General features: G+C 39.9%; 1 protein-coding gene across 2 annotated transcripts in view; it reads right to left on the reverse strand.

Annotated features, from left to right (window-relative positions):
* The window catches only part of TENT2 (terminal nucleotidyltransferase 2), a 72,394-nt gene that overhangs the window by 39,012 nt on the left and 9,983 nt on the right, over window positions 1-23,399 (reverse strand). For both annotated transcript variants that reach the window (XM_026649127.2, XM_026649128.2), the window contains exons 3-9: window positions 23,169-23,294; window positions 20,780-21,029; window positions 18,645-18,759; window positions 18,448-18,539; window positions 17,191-17,257; window positions 15,662-15,731; window positions 4,916-4,992 (exon numbers count right to left, since the gene is read on the reverse strand). In XM_026649127.2, the coding sequence (XP_026504912.1) occupies window positions 4,916-4,992; window positions 15,662-15,731; window positions 17,191-17,257; window positions 18,448-18,539; window positions 18,645-18,759; window positions 20,780-21,029; window positions 23,169-23,294 (797 nt within the window). The remainder of the gene's footprint in view (window positions 1-4,915; window positions 4,993-15,661; window positions 15,732-17,190; window positions 17,258-18,447; window positions 18,540-18,644; window positions 18,760-20,779; window positions 21,030-23,168; window positions 23,295-23,399) is intronic.

Genomic DNA, 23,399 nt, shown 5'->3' on the forward strand with positions numbered 1-23,399 from the left:
TGGACATCTAAAAATAAGTAAATGATGTATCTCTCTTCCCTCGGCATTAAGCCGTGGAAAAAATTTCTGCCAAAAGAAAGGAAATGTCATCAGGTAAGACTGGATAACCAATATGCAGAATTTGGTTAACTAATGCCATCTCAATACAGAACACATAACTACTCTACCCTGAGATTGTCAGCATGCCTACGGACTGTACTTTGTTGCTTAGCCAAAGGAGGAATATTTTGAATTTACTTAAGGAATTAATGCAATGAGCATTGTGTGGGCTCGCTTTCCGAATTAAAAGTACAATACTGAGTCTGTAAGGAGCACAATAAGGTTCCTGAGTCACACTCTATAACCTTGTGGGGTTGGAGTAAAGTTGATGCCTTAAGAAAATATTTAATGTTGGATTTGTATAAAAACGTCTTTTCTTGAACATGCTGAGAACACATTACAAAGACTTGAGATTATTGATCTTATGGACCCCAAAGAGAAGTCAAATAGAACTTATTCTGGTACAAAGCCCTTAGTTTAATTACCGGGTTAAACCAGTGAAACATAGCCTTGAGTTCCCCTAGACTGGCTTTATTTTAGGAATATAAGAGTGTCCAAGCAAAACATACTTCATCCAAGTATTCATTTTAAGCCTATATGGTCCTGGATGGAGGACTGGTCTTGCACTAACAGACCTCCTGTGTGAGACAGACACACCCAAAGATCCATTGCTAGGTTAATCAAGCCTGAGAGAAAGAAAGGAATAATCAGTAACACTGCAACTGTCTTGTTCCTTTTGTATTATCTTGGGAAGCAGTGGAAAAGGTGGGAAGATATATAGCAAGGACTTTACCCAGCTTTATGAGATGTCATTCACTACTTCACATCTTGGCTCCTCATGCACAGCAAGGTTATAAGGTTTCCAGATGCACAGAGATCGATCATTAGCCCATCAAACTGGCTTACAATAAGTGAGATTTTTGGGTGGAGGAGCCAATTTGCTAATTTGACTTTTGCCATATAAATCTTGGTGTTCGTTTCCCCATTGGTGGGCAGTGCACATAGACATAAGAAAAACTTTGTTCAGCCTTCGATGAGAGAATCTCTATGAGGTAGGCCAGATTCTGTTCTTCCCAGTTATTACGAAAATCTTATCTGACATGCTGACTGTCTTGACCAGAACAGGTTAGTTATCCATGTAAAAGATAAAAGTAAGTGCTCTGAGACCTCACTGAACCACTGTGTTCCAGCTAGTGGATGATGTGCTCTCTTTCAGGTATCCATTCCCTGAAGGGAATCGGAAAGATCCCTTGAAAAAAGAAAAGTCTTTGATTCTCTGCATTCAACAACTGGGGGAGTGGAGAGTATATATTTGCAGCTAGAGCTCTGCCAACAGATGATATAGGGTGATACCTGGAGTTACTGGACAGGTATATGAACTCTGGATCATTGAAGCATGCCTGTGTTTGAGATCAGAATTCCCAACAGGATGCAGTAAGAATTCAATTTTCCTGTGACACCACTTGTTTTCCTTATGACAATCTTCATACTCTGTTTACATTCTTCCAAGATGAGACTTTGTAGCAGGCAGTATTCTCCTCAGCATAGGCCTATGATTAACTTCCGTGGCACCATGTGTCTGGGTCTGTCCTGAATCTGAATAGTAGGAATTGTATCACTCTGTGTATTTGCTTCAGCCTTCTCTTTGTACAGACCCTTATCAGAAGAATTGGTCAGGAAGAGAAGTGAATTTCCTTCCATAAAGCCAGTATTATTGCCAACATGGTCCTGGAAAGAGACCCTGGGAACACATGTAAATTCACAAACAGTAATCACTGAAGATGGGAAAAGAAACAGGCTGCCCTCCATATGCAAACACAAAAATTGTGGATGGTAAAATGGGAATGCTTTAAAGACAAGCCTCTACTAGAAACTTAGTTAGATGTTTCAGATACAGCCCTGCTCTCCTTGTCCCGGATTGTGGGCTAGAAATAGAATGGGAAGTGTGTTGCAACGCTCCAGTCTGAAGTAGATGATGATGATGATTTTGTTCATGTTGTGGCTTTTGCATTGGTTACTGAGACTGGGAATGGGACAAAGATGTTCTTGAAATTCTCACACAGCTACACTGGACATTGCCCAGAGAGGGAAGCCTGTCACCTCATTTGATCAAAACTATAGGTAGCCGTTTTTTGTCCGCAAACTGAAAAAGCCTGGCACTGATCAGTGGCCTAATTCCAGACAGGGCTGACAGGCAGGTAACTTAGGCAATATGTGACAGCTACTGACCCTGCACTTGTTCTAGCTACCATTTGCAAAGCGGTAGCTTTTCCTGTTGTACTTCACAGACTGCTCCAACTTGCCAAATAGCCTGTATTCCTTTTTCCTTTAGTGTCTGGAAGAAGTAGAAGTCAACTCTTCTGATGACTGAATAGCCTCAGTTTTCCATAATTTTTTCCATTATATCACTAAGATAGCTAGGATCTGATTTGCCTCAGCATCTGATCCCAAGGAGCAAAGCACTATATACCTGCATCAAACAGATTTGATTCCCACTTTCCCCCACAAGAGAAGCATTTAGGGCACATGATTTTTAGGTTGAGAAAGACCATGTTAGTGCTGCTTGTGAAAGTATGCAGGGGTACTTAGGGTACTAGTTTATTTTTGTTTGCCTGATGCCATCTAAGAGTTTTCATGCCCAAAGAAGGGAGCTGAGATGATACCTGTGAAAGGCCTGTATAATGAAGTGGTCACCCAGGTAAAAATCTCCACCAGTTAGAAACACAGACTCTCTGGTCACCAAATAGCCACATTTATCTTGGGTAGTGAAAGCAGATTACATTTTGTCTGGTGCACACCGAGGAGGCCTTCTACCCTTATAAAATTGAGTCAAGGGTAGAAAAAAGTAAGCGGTGAACCAAGAGACCTCTCACTGCCTGACTGTTATTCTGTATCTGGGCTGATGTCCTGCCATTAGTCCACAGCTACCTGCTGCGGGAGAGGGAGAGGCAGTGGTGAGGCATGGCAACCTGCAACAGAAGCTAGGAACAATAATCTGAACATTAGGGCCCGGTGACCCACAGCACCAGCTGGAGATGACAGCATGATACTTTCCCAATCTTTTTGGTGTGACAGAGAATCCCTAGCCTTCTATTACATCTTCCCTAAGTGCATCAAGAGGGATATACAGCTACAAGGCAGCTGCAGACCAAGTAGGGATAGCTTTAAAATATCCAGTACTCATTGACAAAAGTCTATCCTCTTTTTGTTTGAGAGGGGAGGGAAATGTTAATATATTTTACTCTGTCTCTCTCTACTCTGCTTTGAACTGCTGGTCTGAAACTGGGGTGAAAGCATCCCTAGAGGAATCAGCACGTCTGTGGGCCGATCTTTCTGCTTATCTTCTCTGGGAGGGTGAGCAGAAGATCGTGGTGCTGAGAATTAGCTGATATGCTTCACTCCATGAAGGTGAGCAGGGGAACCAAGCACTGATTTTATTATTCATTTATTTCTCCTTTGGGAGTTTGTCCCCATAATCCTGCTTCAGAGGGGGGAGTGAAATTGGGCTCACATTGCACTGGGAATATTTCAAGGGGCTAGCAATTTCCATGACCTCAGAGATGCTGAGGTTATTTGTCTCTCTGCCCTAACACAGCCCTCTCTAGGTCTCTCAATGAAGGCACTAGCTTTGGACTCAAGAACAGGCTCCCCAGCAGCTCTATCCCTCTCTTTTGTATGGGATCCACATGGGCCAGATAAGTCTGTTTTCCCCAGGGGTGAGAGGACTCATCTAGGATGTCAGCAGGAATCTATTCAGGTTGGGGGCTGTTATAGAGGTAGCAAGAGGGGGAGGGAGCTGGGCCCAAAGGCTCCTTACTGCATTCTCAGGCACTGGCAGTGACTGTGCTGTATCTGGAGCCCCCCACATCAGTGACCTGAAGGGAAGTGGGGGCAGCTGAGCTCTGCAGTCAGTGGCGTGGCTGCTAGTGTGGGCTAAAGGGACACTGGCACAGTCTTCCATCTGGCATACTGATCTTCTGGCTTCAGTCTCCTCAGGGAGATGGAGAGGGCTGCTTCCCCCAGAGCCTGTTCTTTCCCAATCCTGCCTGTCCCATTTTCCTACTTGGGCAGCATCTTGCCCAGCACTGCCAGCCTCTCTAATCCTGCCTGGCTCCTCTCCTGTCCAGGGTCAATGGTCTAAGGTGACCCCACCCGGACTGGGAAATTGCACTCTGCCTGCAGAGCTGGTCAAGCTCCCCAACAAGACACAGACCCTTCCATTTACCTCTAGCTTTTCTCAGGCTAGCTCTCTCTGCAAGGGTGCCAGCTGCTCCAAACACCTCAGAAGGGGAATCAGAGCTGAGAGGGCAATCTCCCCCCAAAATCAAAGGCAGGCCTGGGACTCTACTAGGAATTAGCCAGACTAATTATTCAACGGAATTTTCAGTCTAAATCTGAAATACTGTTTGGAATTCCCTTCAAAGAAGCTCTGCAGTAGGAAGGCAGAAAAAACTCGGGGACCTTCAGGGAGCAGGGCATTCCGCTGCTCCCAGTGACTGATGGGGCAGGTTCTGCCCCCAAGTTGCAAGGCAGGCTGACACACCCACTGTAATAAATCTGTGGACCTTAGCATGAAAAAATATACATTTTAACTTTTGAAAGTTAAAAAGATTCATATTAAATATGAATATAATATAATATTAATATGTAGTCATTAAACTACACTACTTTTCTCCATATAAGTGATCTTTTAAGAATTGTGGGTAACAAGAATTACTGTACCTATTTTAGTTACTTAATAAGACAGATAACATCCCAATATAATTAGATACTAGTGCATGTGTAATAAAAGTACCTATCAAGAGGGTTTAACTGAAGTACTAGTTTAAAGTAGGAGAAAGTTCTCTGGGAATAAGAAAATATAAAGACAACTTACTGTATGCATAGGTTCTGAGAAGGAATGTATTTCTTATTCCTACAACATTGTTTACATTCAAGTCAAACTCCACACAGCTATGGGGGGGGGAAAGAAGTCAAATTGTATCACACACATTTTTCAAAATAAGACATAACTACAATATATTTATCATCATCATCCTGTCATTGACTGAATTAACAACCATGAGTTTGTTTACTGGAAACTTGAGTTTAAGATAAGCCTCTAGATTTTGCTTTTTGGGGTCAATAAAAGCTGTGAGGATGTCAAATGTGCTATTTGCTTCATTATTGCTCATGCCTCAATTATGGACTTGAATTCGGTTATTTCTGATACAACTAAATAATACTGAAATTGGATAGTATAGGATATGCAAGAAGAACATAGTCCAAACCAATAGGATGGCTTAAAATCCTACATGTTTTCATATTAGCCTACACATTTACACTGACAATATTTAATATATATTCCTTTGCTAAACAAACAAACTTGGGTTTGATGAAGCATCTTTTGAAATCGTTTCTGTGATGTTTTAGTTTGGAATAAGTCCCTGAGAAAGGGAGAAGGAAAATACAGGTAGAAGGTTTCGAAACACAAGGATCTTCCTATACAATTCAGGTTCAGATTTAATTGATCGTACTCTGGGGACACACCAATGTGGCTACACACTCTTCAGTGTCCTGGTTGTTTCTTAACTCTGCAGTGGTGTTTGGATATCAAGCAACAAGCACTTTAGAATGAGATATTTGTTTTGTACAAAATATGCAAGATTTGCTATTAACTCAGTTTCTCCATTGTTAATCTGACTTCAGTGTGTGCGATTTTTATAAATTTCACGTTATTAGCAGCAAAACAAGTGCAGCAAGAAAAGCATAATATGCCTATTCCCAACTGACAAATTTTAATTGTAGTGCCTGTATGAGATTAGAAAACTCTAGATTAGTGACAGCATCTGAATTTACAGTCAATGAAGAACAGCAATGTTTTAATCTATAACAGAAAGGACACACTGCAGATAGACCAGAAGGGAACTCAAATCAATGATACATTAGAGATTCAGGACTGATTCAGTCAAATTTTCTCAAAGTGTCAAACACTCCTTATTTTGCTTTGATTTTAACAGCCATCTCTTTTTTTAATTTTTTTAAATCTATTTATGAAGCTTTAATAGGTTTACAAATCATTGCCATATAGATATCAAAAACAAAACAATCATTTCAGCAGTGAGCTTTTGTTGAGAGAAACATTACACAGTAATATAATCATGAGATCGCTGTTTAATAATCTCTGCTTGGGAGAAAATCCCTTTGGCATGTTACTTACATTTCCTTTATAATAAATAATCCTATAAATTGTTATATTGGTGGAAACAGAAGCATGCCAATCAAGCTATCAATTCTGAATATCTGTAGAACACATTATACTGGTAAAGGAATTTTTATTTTGTTAATTGCTTTAAAACAGCCCATTGTATCCGACATATTATTTTAAAAAGTATATCAGAGTTAAATCTTACTCTTTCAGAAGTCATCAGAGAACAATAAAGCCCCACAAAGTAAACAGAAAATTAGCAGAGTAGGAAGTTTACAAGTTTGAGTTAGTATTTGGTAGATATTGTAAATAAATGTGAAAACACCGCTGGGAATATTAGTGGTCATTGAACTGCACTGAACTAAATATGCTTCCTGGGAGCAGCTGGGAAAGAGAGAAGATGCCTGGACAGTGAATTCCCCTATATTTAATTTGATTTATACAGGGTTAGTCCTCTAGGTATTCATTGCCTGGTTCATTTTTTGATCTCTGTATGGGTAAGTGCATGGGTACATGCATGTGTGAGTTAATGAAGAGTGTGGGAGAGAAAGAGGTTGATGGGATAAGATGGAAAAGTAGTCTGTCATGGAGACTTTAGGAGAAGAGGGAGACAGTAACATACACAATTAGGGAAAGAATTAGGTGAAGGAAAGGAGAAAAAGAGGAAATAAGACACTGAAGACTATTCAGGAAAGATGTATCATCTTTAGGGAAATTTTCTGATGAAACTTAGTTTTGTCAAAAAATGCCTATTCAGTAGAACAAAATCTTTTGTCAAATCTGTACTAGAACTGGAAAAATCTTCATGGAAACACAGCAGAGCACAGGACACTCTGCCTCCTCCGCCAACCCTCTACCTCAGGAGAGCAAGCAGTACCGCTCTGGGTCCCAGAGCTGGGGGGTTAGCAGGGAGGCACAGTGGCTCAGCTCTCTGCCTTTCTGGCAGCTACCCTCAAGGAAGGCTCCTGTCAATTTCAGAAGAGAAATTGACAGGAGCCTTCCTTCAAGGCGGCCAGGAAGCAGGAAAAAAATAGTTTTCAGTCTTCTGAAACAGGATTTTTCTCAAAATCCCTTCCCATGAAAGTTATTTTCCCTATAATTAGATTGAATCTAAAAAAAAAAAAAAAAAAAAAGAAAGAAAGAAGGTCTAACAAAAGCAATAAAACATAGAAAGTATTACTGACAATGTTACAACTAAAAATACACAAATAGTACAGCAGCTGTTTAATTCCCATAAGCTACAGGTGTTGGCAGTATAGTCTTCTTGGGTGATAAGTTTGCCCTGGGGGCTAATAGATGACAAGTAAATTTTTCAATCCCTGATTGTAAAGAGTTTCCACTTTGTGTGTTGGTGTTAAGATTATGGCAATGTATTAGGTGAAACTTTACATAGTAGTATTATTGGCAAAACTAGTATGAACTGTAAGCTTATCAGAATATTTATGAAAACTACCTAATATGGTCATTTTCATACATATTCTTAGGGTTTGAGTTTTTTTAAAACTTGCTGTTACATAAAGATAACTACATCTAATCACTTAAGTTTCTCACTTGTGAGTTACTACTAAATGTGCACAGGAGACCACTATGGTATCTGGGCAAACTTTATATGATCCTTGCTTTTACTTCACTATTTGGATAATTTATCCACTGTTTACCTATGATCGATCATTCGATTCAACTATTTTAAAAGTAATATTTTGCATATTTTGATCTTGTGTCCCACAGTCCTATGCCCTATCCAACAGACCACTTTTCTCCTATTTTGAACCTCATTGTACATGGAAAAAGTATGTAATGAAATCCTAATTAGCATTTTATAATCCAGAATGCAAGTATAGCAAAATTGGAAGGTAGTTACTAATAAAAACTGAGGAGATACTAGATTTTGTAGTACCAAAGGGGATATAGTAGGGGTTTTTGATCTGATCACAGTGGATCTCTCCAAGGAAGGTCTCAATAAGTTTTGGGTTCCCCGCCCCAGAACAGGATGGAGGGGGGGGGGGGGGGGGAAGCAGGAAGAAAGGGGGCAGTGAGCAGAAAATAGCCAAATATTAGAAAGCAGCTCAGGAATGATTCTCTACTAGGAATGATTAGAGTATAGTCATCATATGAAAATGATATACAAATTGTCTTCCTATCTTAACATGCAGGCCCATAAATTAGAAAGACTTGGGCACCATTCCTATACTTTGTCACTAATTTAATGCTTTTACATGTAATCTTTTTTCCAAGTAAGCACTCAGATGTTGAAAACTTAGCTAGGGTAACAGGATATAAATAGCTATGCTGTACAGCAGGGGTCGGCAACCTTTCAGAAGTGGTGTGCCGAGTCTTCATTTATTCACTCTCATTTAAGGTTTCGCGTGCCAGTAATACATTTAAAAGTTTTTAGAAGGTCTCTTTCTATAAGTCTATAATATGTAACTAAACTATTGTTGTATGTAAAGTACATAAGCTTTTTAAAATGATTATATATATATATATATATATACACATATATACACACACACACACACACACACACACACACACACACACACACAGAACATGAAAAATGGGTGTTGCCATCAATGTAGCGCAAGTAGAGTAGGGGCGTTAGGAGACGAGAGCTCAGGAAGCGTTGTTCTAAGTCAGCCACAAAAATGTTGGCATACTATGGGGCCATGTGGGTACCCATAGCAGTGCCCCTGACTTTAAGGTATACATTGTCCCCAAATGTGAAAAAAAGTTGTGGGTACGGATGACGACATCATTATCTGGACCCATGGAAAAGAAGCCCTTGAGGAATTCCACCATGATTTCAACAATTTCCATCCCAACATCAACCTCAGCCTGGACCAGTCCACACAAGAGATCCACTTCCTTGACACTACAGTGCTAATAAGTGATGGTCACAAACACCACCCTATACCGGAAACCTACTGACCACTATACTTACCTACATGCGTCCAGCTTTCATCGAGACCACATCACACGATCCATGGTCTACAGCCAAGCTCTAAGATACAACCGCATTTGCTCCGATCCCTCAGACAGAGACAAACACCTACAAGATCTCTATCAAGCGTTCTTAAAACTACAATACCCACCTGGTGAAGTGAAGAAACAGATTGACAGACCCAGAAGAATACCCAGAAGTCACCTACTCCATGACAGGCCCAACAAAGAAAGTAGCAGAACGCCACTAGCCGTCACCTTCAGCCCCGAACTAAAACCTCTCCAGCGCATCATCAAGGATCTTCAACCTATCCTGAAGGACGATTCCTCACTCTCACAGATCTTGGGAGACAGGCTAGTCCTCGCTTACAGACAGCCCCCCAACCTGAAGCAAATACTCACCAGCAACCACACACCACACAACAAAAAACACTAACCCAGGAACCTATCCTTGCAACAAAGCCCGTTGCCAACTCTGTCCACATATCTATTCAAGGGACACCATCATAGGACCTAATCACATCAGCCACACTATCAGAGGCTCGTTCACCTGCACATCTACCAATGTGATATACGCCATCATGTGCCAGCAATGCCACTCTGCCATGTACATTGGCCAAACCGGACAGTCTCTACACAAAAGAATAAATGGACACAAATCAGACGTCAAGAATTAGAACATTCAAAAACCAGTCGGAGAACACTTCAACCTCCCTGGTCACTCAATTACAGACCTAAAAGTCGCAATTCTCCAACAAAAAAACTTCAAAAAACAGACTCCAACGAGAAACTGCAGAACTGGAATTAATTTGCAAACTGGACACCACTAAAGTAGGCTTGAATAAAGACTGGGAGTGGATGGGTGATTACACAAAGTAAAAACTATTTCCCCATGCTAATTTCCCCCCTACTGTTACTCACACCTTGTCAACTGTTTGAAGTGGGCCATCCTGATTATCACTACAAAAGTTTTTTTTCCTCCTGCTGATAACAGCCCACCTTAATCGATTAGTCTCTTTAGAGTTGGTATGGCAACACCCATTTTTTCAGTGTGTGTGTGTGTGTGTGTGTGTGTGTGTGTGTGTGTGTATATATATCTTCCTACTGTATTTTCCACTGCATACATCCGATGAAGTGGGTTTTAGCCCACGAAAGCTTATGCCCAAATAAACGTGTTAGTCTCTAAGGCGCCACAAGTACTCCTTGTTCTTTTTGCTGATACAGACTAACACGGCTACCACTCTGAAATCTTTTCTGAAAGTTAACGATACACCAGTGATTATTATGATGATGATAATGATTAAATGTATGTATGTATTAACACTATGTGAGGAAATATGAATACTTAATGATATTATTCTTTAAAGTCTGTGCCCAAACAGAAACAGGTTCCCTCTCAGCCAGGAGAGATGGCAGCTATCTACTGGTCTTTAATGAAATTAAGCAAAGCGTGACCAAAAAACTATAGAAGTGCCATTTACGTAAGCAGGGGGATGGGAAGTCCACAGGAAGGGAAGAACAGCATGAGGTCATCCTGCCTCTTGAAACAAGGTCACTCAAATTTGGAAGATATAAGCAAGGACAGAAGCCACCTTTGACATCCATCACTAGACAGACAAGGGAACAGCGGAGAAAGATGGGTCTTTCAACCAAGGTTGTATTGAAGTCTCTGGATACTGAAAAAGTGAGAAATCTGCTTAGGCCAAGATCTTTCACTCACAAAGACAAGCGAAGCCAGCACCCTGTGCTTCTGTAGAAGGTCCTGAGAGAAAGTCAGCCATGACTGGGAAGAAGGAAGACTGGTGTGAGGAACCATCTTGAACAAAGCCTGTGCCTTGCTAGTTTATCTTTTAGATGCCTGTTTTCCCTTTTGATTTGCTTGTAACCCTTTCTAACTTGATTTCTTTTACCTGGCATCACTTAAATGTATTAACAAGAGGACATAGGTTATTTGTTTACTATAAACCAATTCTGTGCTGGGTTTGCAGGAAAGGATATATTTATTCCAATTAAATTAATAAACTGTGATGTGCTTTTGTTCCTTTAAAGAGACATACGGACCTTATTATTTCTCTGAACTGTCCATGCGAGAGCTGGACATAGAGCACAAGATTTTGGGAAAATTTGGGACTGAGAGCATGTTGGGGTCACCTTGCTAGTTGTAACCAAGGCTGGTAGAAGCCAGAGTGGGTCTGTAGACAGGCTGCTCAGGTCAGACTTGCTGAACCAGGGCTGGCTGCATAGCACACAGACACTCAGGGTATGACCTGCATGCTTTCTGCTGACTCAATGTCCCAGGTAGTGAGTTACAGTGACAAAGCATTGAGAGGCACTAAGTGTTACAGGGTAAGAAGTGACAACCCCTCCCTGGTCTGAATTGCACATGCACAAACTTAAAATCTTTTCAACAGCCACATCCAGCAGGGCTGCACATGTGCCTGTGCTGCCTCATGCTCCTGTGCAATGGCCATGTCCCTCCCCCTCCCTCAGTTTCTCGTAATTCAAAGCCCTTGACTGCTGAGGACTCCAAAAGCAGGGATGGAGAATGGGTCATGGGACCCACACTTACCACAACATCTTAAAGACCACTGCTACTATAGAAAGGCAAGGGATGGTGGCACAAGGAGCGTCAGCTGAATCAGTTGAACAGAAATTGAAGTACAGCTTTCCCAAACTTGGCATCAGATCTAGCTAAATCCAGTGCATAATGCTTGACGTACATGAGTGGGTTGCTCTGTGTAACTACCGTGCAGATTTCAGTACATTTCAGAAGTAGGCTACAGATGTCACCTAGGCTCTGCTGGAGTGAGCCTTAATAATCATTAGGATAGGCACAACAGCCAGCTGGTAACACAATTAGATACAAAGACTACTTAAACGGATAATGGAGTGCATGAAGTAGCCTGTCCCTATAGCCACAAATAGAAAAGGAGACATTCTGAAAGATTTGGGCCTGTCAATGTAATATAGAAGAGCTCTGAATATGTCCAGAGTATGTAGCTTTTTCTCCCCTGGTGTGGAGTTTCGGGAAGAACAGACATACATTAATGGATTGACTTAAATGGACCTCAGAAATCACTTTGAGAATGGATTTTGCAATGATGTATCAATACCACCTTGCCCATACAGAATGAGGTATACAGGTTGTCATAACTATAAAGGGAAGGGTAACAGCCCTCCTGTGTACAATACTATAAAATCCCTCCTGGCCAGAGATTCCAAAATCCTTTTACCTGTAAAGGGTTAAGAAGCTCAGGTAACCTGGCTGACACCTGACCCAACGGACTAATAAGGGGACAAGATACTTTCAAATCTTGGTGGGGGGAAGGCTTTTGTTTGTGCTCTTTGTTTTGGGGGAGTTCGCTCTTGGGACTAAGAGGGACCAGACTTCAATCCATGCTCTCCAAATCTTTCTGAACAAGTCTCTCATATTTCAAACTTGTAAGTACAGCCAGGCTAGGCGTGTTAATTTTATCAACTTGTAAATGTACCTTTTACTAGGGTGTTTACCTCTGTTTGCTGTAACTTTGAACCTAAGGCTAGAGGAGGTTCCTCTGGGCTCTTTACGTTTGATTACCCTGTAAAGTTATTTTCCATCCTGGTTTTACAGAGATGATTTTTACCTTTTTCTTTAAGTAAAAGCCTTCTTTTTAAGAACCTGATTGATTTTCCTTGTTTTTAGATCCAAGGGGGTTGGATCTTGATCCACCAGGAGTTGGTGGGAGAAAGGAGGGGGGATGGTTAATTTCTCCTTGTTTTAAGATCCAAGGGGTTTGGATCTGTATTCACCAGGGAATTGGTGAAGAGTCTCTCAAGGCTACCCAGGGAAGGGAATTAGCACATTGGGAGTGGTGGCAGCGGACCAGATCTAAGCGGTAGTTAAGCTTAGAAGTTTTCATGCAAGCCCCCACATCTGTACCCTAAAGTTCAGACTGGGGAAGGAGCCTTGACACAGGTGTTCTGACTTGAGTGCCTGACACTCTCTCACTGTTCTGGCCAAATTGATGACCACCAAAAAGACTGTTTTGAGAGTAAGACTGTAGATGGAGCTCTCTGAGAGGGGTCTGAAAGGAAGCTCCATAAGCTTTGAAAGGACAATGTTGAGGTTCCACATGGAAGCAGGTTCTCTAACCAGTAGATAAGTAAGCATTAGTCTCAAGAAATTTGGATACCATTAGACGAGAGAAGATGGAGAGCAATTTTATCACAGACCAGAACCCCATTGTGCTAGGTGCTGTACAAACAGAACAAACAGACATTCCCTGCCCCCAAAGAGGTTACAATCCAAGTATAAGGCAAAAGACAACAGAGGATAGAGGCAGATAGGAAGTACAAGGAAACAGTCAGTCAGTATTGGTCAGCAGGATAGGTAGTGGTCTCAGCACACCTGCAGCATAACCATTGCCAAGTTTTGTATAGGCCTCATGGCACGGTAGAATTTTAAGGCTGGTTTTGAAGGAGGATAATGAGTTAGTTTTGCAGATGTTTATGGTAAGCTCTTCCCAAGCATGAGCGGCAGCATGGGAGAAGGATGAAGGTGCTTGTTTTCTTAGTACATGGGATGAGGCTCTGCATTTCTGAACACGTGGAGGAGTAGATCGCAGCAGCGCCAGTAAGGCCAAGGTGACAGATTATAAGGGTACTGGCCCAATTACAGTTCTCCTGTCCACTGCCAGTCACATATCAGTGCCCAGTACAGAAAGAAACCTAGAGGGAACTCTGGGAACATTCTGACCCACTAGGGAGGATTCCCTAATTGACATAGGGAAGAAAGAGTGGCTTGGAGATGGCAAAGAGGAGTATCTCTCTTTCAAAGGCTTCTTCTACCCACTGGAACCAAGGTTATGGTGCCTGGTTACAGGGAGGCACTTACCATGGATAGGCTCCTCAACTCTGGGTTGGAGGATTTCTCTTCCCCAGGGTAAGACATGACTTTCATGGATTGCTCAAGTAGAAGTAATTTGAGCCTGATGTGTCTCAGTTTTTGAGTGCAGGATGAGAAGTTGCAGCAGAAAAAAAAAAACACTTGCTGGGGACGTCCCTGTCCCTGAAGCGGAAGAGACATCTGCTGGGCCCATCAATGAAGAGCATATGACCATATGAAAGATAGGGTTTAAACCCTGTGGGTTTAGAGTTTGTAATGATGACAGTTGGTGCAAAATGCCTTGCCCTACTCTACAGGGGGCATATGGGGCAAGTACCCATTTTTTTTAAACATCCAAGTCAAAGATAACGAGAAGTGAAGAAGAGTTTCTTCACAAAACAAAGTTTAAAGCTCAAGAAGTGTAGTGGGTTGAACATTTGCTAGGTTCCATTTTGCTGCCACAGACAGTAAGAGGCAACTGAGGGAGGGTTGCAGACATTCTGTCCTTTATGTCTTGGTATGGGAACATGAGACGGCACAGGGGGCATGTGAAGCACCGACAGATACTGCTATTCAAAAGATTCTGAGCTTGTGTATGTGAGGCACATTCACATCTACAGTGGGATCCACACTGCCACACTCAAAGAAATCATGAATTAATTCTTGACAACACTTAAAAGGTGAAAACATCTTGAATTTTTTCCCCTTTGAATTTTATCCTGCAATGAAGTAACTATTAACTAGAGTGGTTTGAGAATTTTTTTCCTAAGATGTCATTTCTTTGGGAAAATGCCAATTTTTGCAGGACTGCACCAGCAACTACACTTTTGGTGGGAAAGATGCCTCAGGTCAAAACTAGAAACCACCCCCCACCTCAGAATAGCCCACTCGTTACGGCCTTCACCTGGGAAGTCGGATGTACAGGTTCTAGTTTCTGCTCTGCCTGATTTGGGGCACGGGCTTAAATGTGGGTCTTCCACATCCCAGGCGAATGTTCTAACTACCAGGCTATTTACTACTCTGTAGTGGATGACTCACTCTCTTCTGTTTGACCTATTCCACTTTGCATAAATAAGTAAATATTCAATAGATCAGAGACAGAGTTCGATTCTCTGTCTCTGTAGTTAGAATATTCACCTGGAATGACTTGAACCTGAATATCCACTTCCTAGGTGAGCCCCCTAATCACAGGAATACTAGCTATTCTGGGGTGGGAGCGCTCACTGATTTTTCCACAAAAGATTTCAAAAGGTCTCTGATATGTCCCAATGTGGAACTGGAAATTTTTCAAAATCTCAAAAATGTTTGCAGGATGAGAAAAGGTTCTCGCCCAGATCTACTATTAACTAAGGCCTTTAAGAGACAAAACGCTGTGTACATGATATGTGATGTGGTGCTGCTATTTATTCACATCATAAAAACTCAGCCACTCCAGTTGCGAGAATTGCTTAAGGCCAGGAAGGAGATAAGCTGACATTATCACTGCACTAGCTGACAAGATCTATGATCTGACTACAGTACATGTCACAAAGAAGAAGCATGATTTTAATGGGACTACTCAAGTGCAAAGTACATGTTTAAGAACTTTACTCTATCAGGCCTAAGAAAGGATGTTAATTTAAGGTACTTGCCTGACTTTATCCCTGAACTTCACTATTGGCACTTTTGCTCGAATCAGCTGAGGTCTCTCAATGTAGTTTGCTGAAAGGGAGGAAAAATATATTCAGTGAAGTGTCAGGCAAGATGCTGACTGTAAGAAAACTGGATCCTAAAGTGGTAGTCAAATTGTTCACATTTAGTAAATAGGAGCTGACTAGTGAACTTAGCTAAAGTGATTTAATGAAGTCCAATATGAACTTTTGCAGGAAACCTAGAAGAACTACTAGCTAAAATACAATTTAGGTGATAAGAAAAAATTAAAGTTAACTTCATTTCTACTGTGAAAAACACATTGGTGGAAGGTTTTTCAATGGGACAGGAGCTATAAGCAGATTAATCCTAAAGAGAACAATTCTTCAAATGCTACATTGAATAGTTCTTGCTCACATGAAAAGGACCATCGAAGTCAATGAAACTGCTTATATTAGTGCTACTTACTTTGTAAGAGGTACAAAACCAGACCTAAAACTTGGAAGCCAGACCCACAGTCTGCTGATATACAGCAAAACAGACTAGCACTGAGCTGTGGGTGTGAGATGTAACTAGCCTGTCTAATTTTTAATCATTTGCCTTAGTACTTAGGATTTTTTAATGTACATTTTGTTAGATTAGTACTTTGATTTTGTCTTAACGCAAGAATTGTATCTTTATTATACATACATACTGTACTTAAAACTCTCGGCAGGAACTGTTAATTTGGTTAATTGACTCTGTTCTAAGAAAGATGTTCCCTAGCATTCTATCAACATAGAAGACAAATTATTGTTATTTTTGTAATTAGGACAACTCTTTCCATCAGAGGGGAAGAGGGGGGATGGACCACACCTGCACTTTGTTTTTCGGGAGCTAGGACATATCTTCCCAGAGGCATATCTCACTCAGCGATAATCAGGAGAGACAGAGAGAGAAAAGCGGAGTCCAAAGGAGCTTAACCATTATGGAGAACCATCAGGGAACAGAGCTTTTAATAGTCTTCATTGTGTTAGCAAAATTTGGGACCACTTGAACTTTGCATGCTTTCTGTATCAGACACATAACATTTTATTTTCCCTTTTCACTACTGTAAATTAAGCCAGAAGTAGAAAGTATAAGGAAAATAAGACCACATTAAATTAACTTACTCCTCACTATAATATTATTTTGTATTTCTCTCAAAGTAGTGAATATAGATTAAGCAGTTTATCATCATGTTTACAGTCAGGTTCTCAGTAACCTAAAGATATAAGGTTTGGGTTGCAAGCACTAGAGGGGAATATTAGTTTATTAAAAATAATCTTCCAAGTGAAATTTAAAAAGTCATGTCTATCTGATTTTAGAATCTGCAAAGGCCTTTCCAACCCCTGTACCACTTACCTCTTCTGATAAGATACTGTATATTATGTGATATTTTTATCCCACATGATTGGAATCTAGACAACATACACATATAAAGGTAGCTTTAATGAACTATCCATTTTGCCTCCAGAATTACAAACACTGCTACCAATTGTCTGAGACTTACAAAGTTTAGTACAGAAGAGTTTTTGGACTAAGCTGAGTATATGCCTTGCTTCAGTCTTCTGATTTACCTGAAACATGAAATTTAAGATACAGAACATAAGTACATGACCTTCTCTTTCCCTACTTATACAATATTTACAGTGAATGGAAAAAATCTGGTATTTTAGGAGATGAGCATGTAAAAACCTATCAGCATTCAGGAAGTTTATCAAAGCCTTCATAAAATTTTCTTTAGCAACAGCTAAAATATTTCATACTGAGTACTGCTTATTATGCATCATAGTCACACCAGAGAACAACTATGACAGCAAGCTAACCCATATCTGAAGAAACTGGAGTTTTGCAACCTTCGCTTTAATTGGTGTTACTTACAAGAATACTCCAGAATCCTCTACTTAAGACTTAGTTTTACTATTCCTTTTCTCTGAACTTAACACAGTTCCCTGTATTTAGTTTCCTCTCACTATATGTAGTAAAGTACAATAAGTACATTTCAGGGATGATGATATTGCATAATAAGTTTTCTTACTGTGGCAACTCAGTAAAATTACTGAGTCTCTATTCCCTCTTAAAAAGTTCACATTCTCTGTTTTTTTCTCAATAGGATTTTGTATCACGGAAAGTTTGTCTTTGCTGTCTCATAATAATGCAAATAGCTGTCACCACTATATGTAACCTGGACTTTAAGTCATTTTCACCTTTGAGAACTTTTTTCCTATTGAAGTAAAGTATGCGTATTGAAAAATCTAAGACACGGAAGGTATAGCAATATTCGCTATTTCTGCCTTACTTGATGTGGCAACTAAGAAAAAAACATTACTTATTAGAACTATCAGTCTTGTGCCTTTAAAAAAAGGAAGAAGAGCACAGAACTAGGAAACAGGATACTTGGGTTGTATTCCCAGCTGTGTCACAGATTTCCCAGCGTGACCTTGGGCAACTAACTCAGCCCATTTGTAAAATTAAGATAATTACTTTACAAGGCTGTTGCATGAAGCTATATTAAGATTCGTAAAGTATTCTGAGAGCCACAGATCAAAGCTCTAGCAATGTGAAATATAATTGTTAAATAGAAGGTTTTGACACCCCCTGTATACACCTCTCAATTTCTTACATGGGTGGATTCCAAAAACAGACAATCCACTAAACAAAAACCACATTTTTCAAGGTAATATCTTGAAAGAGACAATTTGCTTTATTACAGAGTTCACTGTATGAACAGTCTTCCCATTTTAACATGTTTTTTAAAGCAACTTACTGGCTCCTCTTTAACCACCAGGCACAGGTCACCATCACTGCTACGAGTACCAAATCCATTCAGTGAGGATCCAACCAAGAAGAGTCTGCTCTCTGTAGCAACAGAACCATAGAATGAAGCTTGAGGACTTTTCTTAGCTCGAACAAAATCATGTATCTGAATATTCAAATATGTACTAAAAGCCTAAAATAACATACGTGGAAAAATTCGCTGAATTTCCTTCTGGAGTTCCGTTCGGCAGAGCTCTTTTTTGTTCAAGTCGCAGGTTTGTTGCTGACACGCTTGAAACAACTCCAGAACCTGTTGACTTAACTTAACACCCCCCCCACAAAAAAAAAACTTTTATAATGGGCAAAAAATACAGATAATGGGTGAAAAATTCCCATGAAAAATACAGTTATATGAAAAACGGAAGACAGAATACATCATAATTAAGAGGCAATAACATACATATAATATATATGTCTATATTAGCTTCCAAAGTCTATTCACTCTTAGAGCCTTATCCAGCTCAAATTCACCTTAATCACCCACACAAGACTGATTTGGCCAACATGTGGAGAGAGGCTATCTTCAGCCAGGCAATATCTGCAACCTTCCAAGCAAAGAGCAGCCCTAAAGGCTACAAATATTTTCTACTGACTCAAACAAATAGGAAATTTAAAGTTATCAATGTCAGGAAAAAAAACAAATATTAAAAAAACTGTTTTGAAGACAGTTTGCATGAGAGGAAAAATCAAGACACTAGCTATCTGGCAGAAAAATTCTGGTTTTATTTGGAAACAAGCATCATTAGTTTTTCTTAATCTACTGTATAGCTATGCATTATAATAATCATAATCTTGAGGTAAATATTTTCACAATAGTAGAACAAGACCTTATTAAAATACATTCTTGACCTTATTAAAAATGAAAATTCTAACATGGCACTTCCCTGTTATTTGTTACATAATGCACTACGGTCTTTCAATTTCAAAAGAAAAGGCTGCAGCAGGCTTTGTTCTTATTTTGTGGCTCTGAAAACATTATATCCAGAGGGGGTGCTAGCTCACTGGGGGCCCTAAGCAGGAATATTTTTGCCACCCCCAAACACATACTGAAAAGTGAATAGGTGGCACCCTTGAGCTGCTCGGGACCCTAAGCAATTGCTTAGTCTGCTTATGCCTACCACCGGCTCTGATTATATCCACTATGCCCCTCCTCCCACACATCCTAGAAAATGCAGGATACAGCAAAAAGAGCTTTTTCCTCCCTTAGGCTAGGTCTACACTACAGCGGGGTTCCGACCTAAGATCACGTAGCTGAAGTTGCGTATTTTAGGTCGGCTTACCTGGTGGTGAGGACGGGGGAAAGCCGACCGCTGCCGCGCTGCCGCCGACTCCGCTGCCGCCTCTTGTCGAGGTGGATTTCCGGAGTCGACGGCAGAGCGATCAGGGATCGATTTTACCGCGTCCTCACGAGACGCGGTAAGTCGATCCCCGATAAACCGATTGCTACCCGCCAGATCGGCGGGTAGTGAAGACGTAGCCTTACACACCCCCAGAACTGGAATGATAAATTCTCCCTCACCTCCTCCTGGTTTGGGTAGAGAGGCTTCTCTACAGCTCTCTCATTACACTACAAAGGGAGCCATCTCCCATGCTTCTGGTCTTTTTCCTTATTAGTCCTATCTCTGCTGTTTCACAGGTGATGCAACAAATGGAGACCCCTATGATTTGCACTCTGCCTGACCCATATGCAGATTTCATGAGATCCACATGTAGGAAGAAAACAGGGAGGTAGCGTTGAGCTAGAGACATTCTCTGCCCCTTGCAAGAACACACCCCAGCAGCCATGTTTGTTAAACCCAGCGGCAGATGCTGCCATAGAATCCCAAAAAAAGTTTTCTTGGCAACCTGAGAGACAAGGGTCTCCCTACTAGCTGGAGAACAGACTTAAATTAGTTAATGTTTGTAAGTGCTCTGTAAAAGCATCATGCAAGTGACAAGTAGTAGTATAACTAGCTCATTTAAATTTGTTAATAGATCATAGACGATTAGAGTTGAAAGAGACCTCAGGAGGTCATCTAGTCCAACCCCCTGCTCAAAGCAGGACCAAACCCAACTAAATCATTCCAGCCTGGGCTTTGTCAAGCCAGGCCTTAAAAACCTTTAAGGATGGAGATTACACCATCTCCCTAGGTAACCCTTTTTAAAACAGAGTGGTGTCTTACCTTTAATACTTAAGAAAAATCACTAGCATTAAATGTTTTCTTTATACTTTTTTCATATAAATGATAAAATATGAACATCTCACAAGAAGAAAGTAAAACTCAGACCTGTGTTAGCATTACCTTATCTTTGGCCACAGGGAGCGTGGTTTCTATAGGGTCTGGAAATGGAGCATCTCGCAAAGGTGGAACACATCCAGTCAAATCTGGTATGTAATGTGCATGAAACAATGGTGAAGGAATTGATCCGGGGAATGAGTATCTGCGTTCTTCTGGTAAAGGCACTGTTTGGTTAACTAGAGTTGACTCACAATGAGGTGAATGAAACCGCTGACGTTTGACATCATAAGGAACATTTTGTTCACTTAGCCTCCTGCAAAAAACAAAGACAGTATCCCTCCAGTTTGTAATTTAAACATGTACCAACATCCAATAATGAATTACTTAAAGTAGAGCCTGAAGTACAAATACTAACAGTTAATTACAGTGAATATTTCAGCAAAACCAAGTTTTTTTTTTAAAAACAAAAAGGTACGCCCATCCTAGATACTAAGTAAATCAAAATCTTGAATGGAGAACATAAGAGAATGGATAACCGCTGAAGTGCAGTCAACTCCGAAGTGCAATGCACCATCAGCTGCTTAGTGGCACAATTTACATTATACAACAGTAAAATGAATACCAACATCAACTGAAACTAAATGGTGAATTCGGTTAGGCAAAAATATAACTAACCAAGCTGAAGTCTGGTCAGACTATTTTTATGAAAATACTATACTTTTTTTTCTGAAATACTCACTACTGAAAAGTGTGTTTTTGTAAATTACATCAACATTGGTGCAGTGAAAAGTTGTGTCCAGTGTGTATACCCAGTGACAAATTTGATAAATTCAAGGGTGGGAAGGGGAGAAAGAGAGAAACTTACCACAATAGCCATTCAAAATGTAGAATTTGTCTGTGTAGGTTTAGATTGTACAGACAGTAAAATGTGTAATCTGGGCAAAAAAGAACCACTATTCATTTGGCAAATATTTATAGTTTAATGCATTCATCAATGTGGCTCAAAGTTAACGTGTCCATTTCAAACACAAACAATATAATTGAGCATGATCTTATTAGCTTTAGAAATATAAATATACTTTATGATGTGATGTTGTGGTCTTACATTCGTCTTGGCATTTCAAACTCCCATTGTGATAAAGCTGTATTAGATGTTAGAGTCTATACATTTTACTTTCAAACAGCTGTCGTACAGAAGAGGATGCTCTAGTTTTGTATACAAAGAAAACATGAATATAAAAGAAAAGTATATTTATTCTTTACAAAAATGCACCATGAACGAACTTTTCTTTTAAAAAAATAAAGCTGTTTAAAATAAAAATTTGAAATTTGAGAAACTGATTGGGAATTTTAAAAACAGATATGTTGATTTCCTCTTCCAATCTATGAGTAACAATCAGGTGGAAGAGGATGAGATATACAAATTCTAAAAACAAAGGACATGGGGACAGATTTTCAAAGATATTTAGACACTTACAGATGCAGATGTTTGCCAATGGGATTTTCAAAAGGTGTCTATCTGCATTTTTAGACACCTAAATACCTTTGCTTCTGGTCACCATGGCCAGATTTTTAAATCTGTCAATTTGTTAGCTACAGTTAATACTTCCTTTGTTTAATAAATAATCAGTTTAAATGCAAAAACATGTTTTGATTATTTTTTCCTTATGTATCCTATTTTTGCACATTTACTTGAATTCCAATTTCCATCTAAATCCAGCTTGACACAACACTGAGTAAAACCCAGTTTCCATCTGGAATTTCCCATCAGAAAAACCTAAGACAACTGAGAGGGACACAAAGTTAAGTGTAAGTTTGTTTGTTTATTGTAGAATAGCCACAACTTGCTTACAAAATTCCAAAAAGCAAGAATCTTACTTGTTATATATATATATATATATATAAAAATAAAAAAATAAAAGTTATAAAGGCTAAATTTAATTAATACTGTACTTCAAACATGCTCTCAGATGCAGAGGCAAACAAACTGCAAACTTCCTGTTTTCTATGTCACAGAAACATCATAATCTCCATACAATGTACATTGAAAAAGCAGTTCTACTCAACTTGAATTTTTACTTCCTCATAATTTTTATTCAAATTACTGACACTAATCTACTACACGTGTTTAACTTGAGTGTGTTTGTTTATACAGAATCAGGGCCCTGATTTGCACGTCAGATGGCGGAGGGGCCGCTAGTAATTGAAAAGGAAATAAAAGAGCAGTATATGCCAAGCACTTTTCTACTACAGCTAATATTGTCACAAGCAGGTGTATGAATGCTGCTATGCATGCACTTGGACCTACTTGATCAGAAACTTCTTATTCAATATTCCTGATTCTAGACAATTTTAAATAAAAATTGCAAATTGATCTCACCATCAAGTCCCTCAGAAAATCACCTTTTTGTGCATTACAAGCATAAGTAATTATATACTAACAAATACTTACTTCCTGCCTCGGAATAATGTGGGGGCAGCTGATGTAGGTCCTGAGCTGCCATTTCCATACGTCAATGGCTGTGGCGAAACAGCTGGAATAGTTGAAAGGTTCCCACTCAAGAGAGCTCTAGAAAGACTGCAGTACATAATTATTATTCAGAATATTTTTTTACACTTTTCAACAAAAAAATTAAGCAGAAAACCCCAACTATAACCTATTTGTTAGAAGTAGTATGTCTAT

This window comes from Terrapene carolina, unplaced genomic scaffold (genome assembly GCF_002925995.2).
Source record: "Terrapene carolina triunguis isolate 2854851 unplaced genomic scaffold, T_m_triunguis-2.0 Scaffold69, whole genome shotgun sequence".
NCBI classification, from domain to species: Eukaryota; Metazoa; Chordata; order Testudines; family Emydidae; genus Terrapene; species Terrapene triunguis.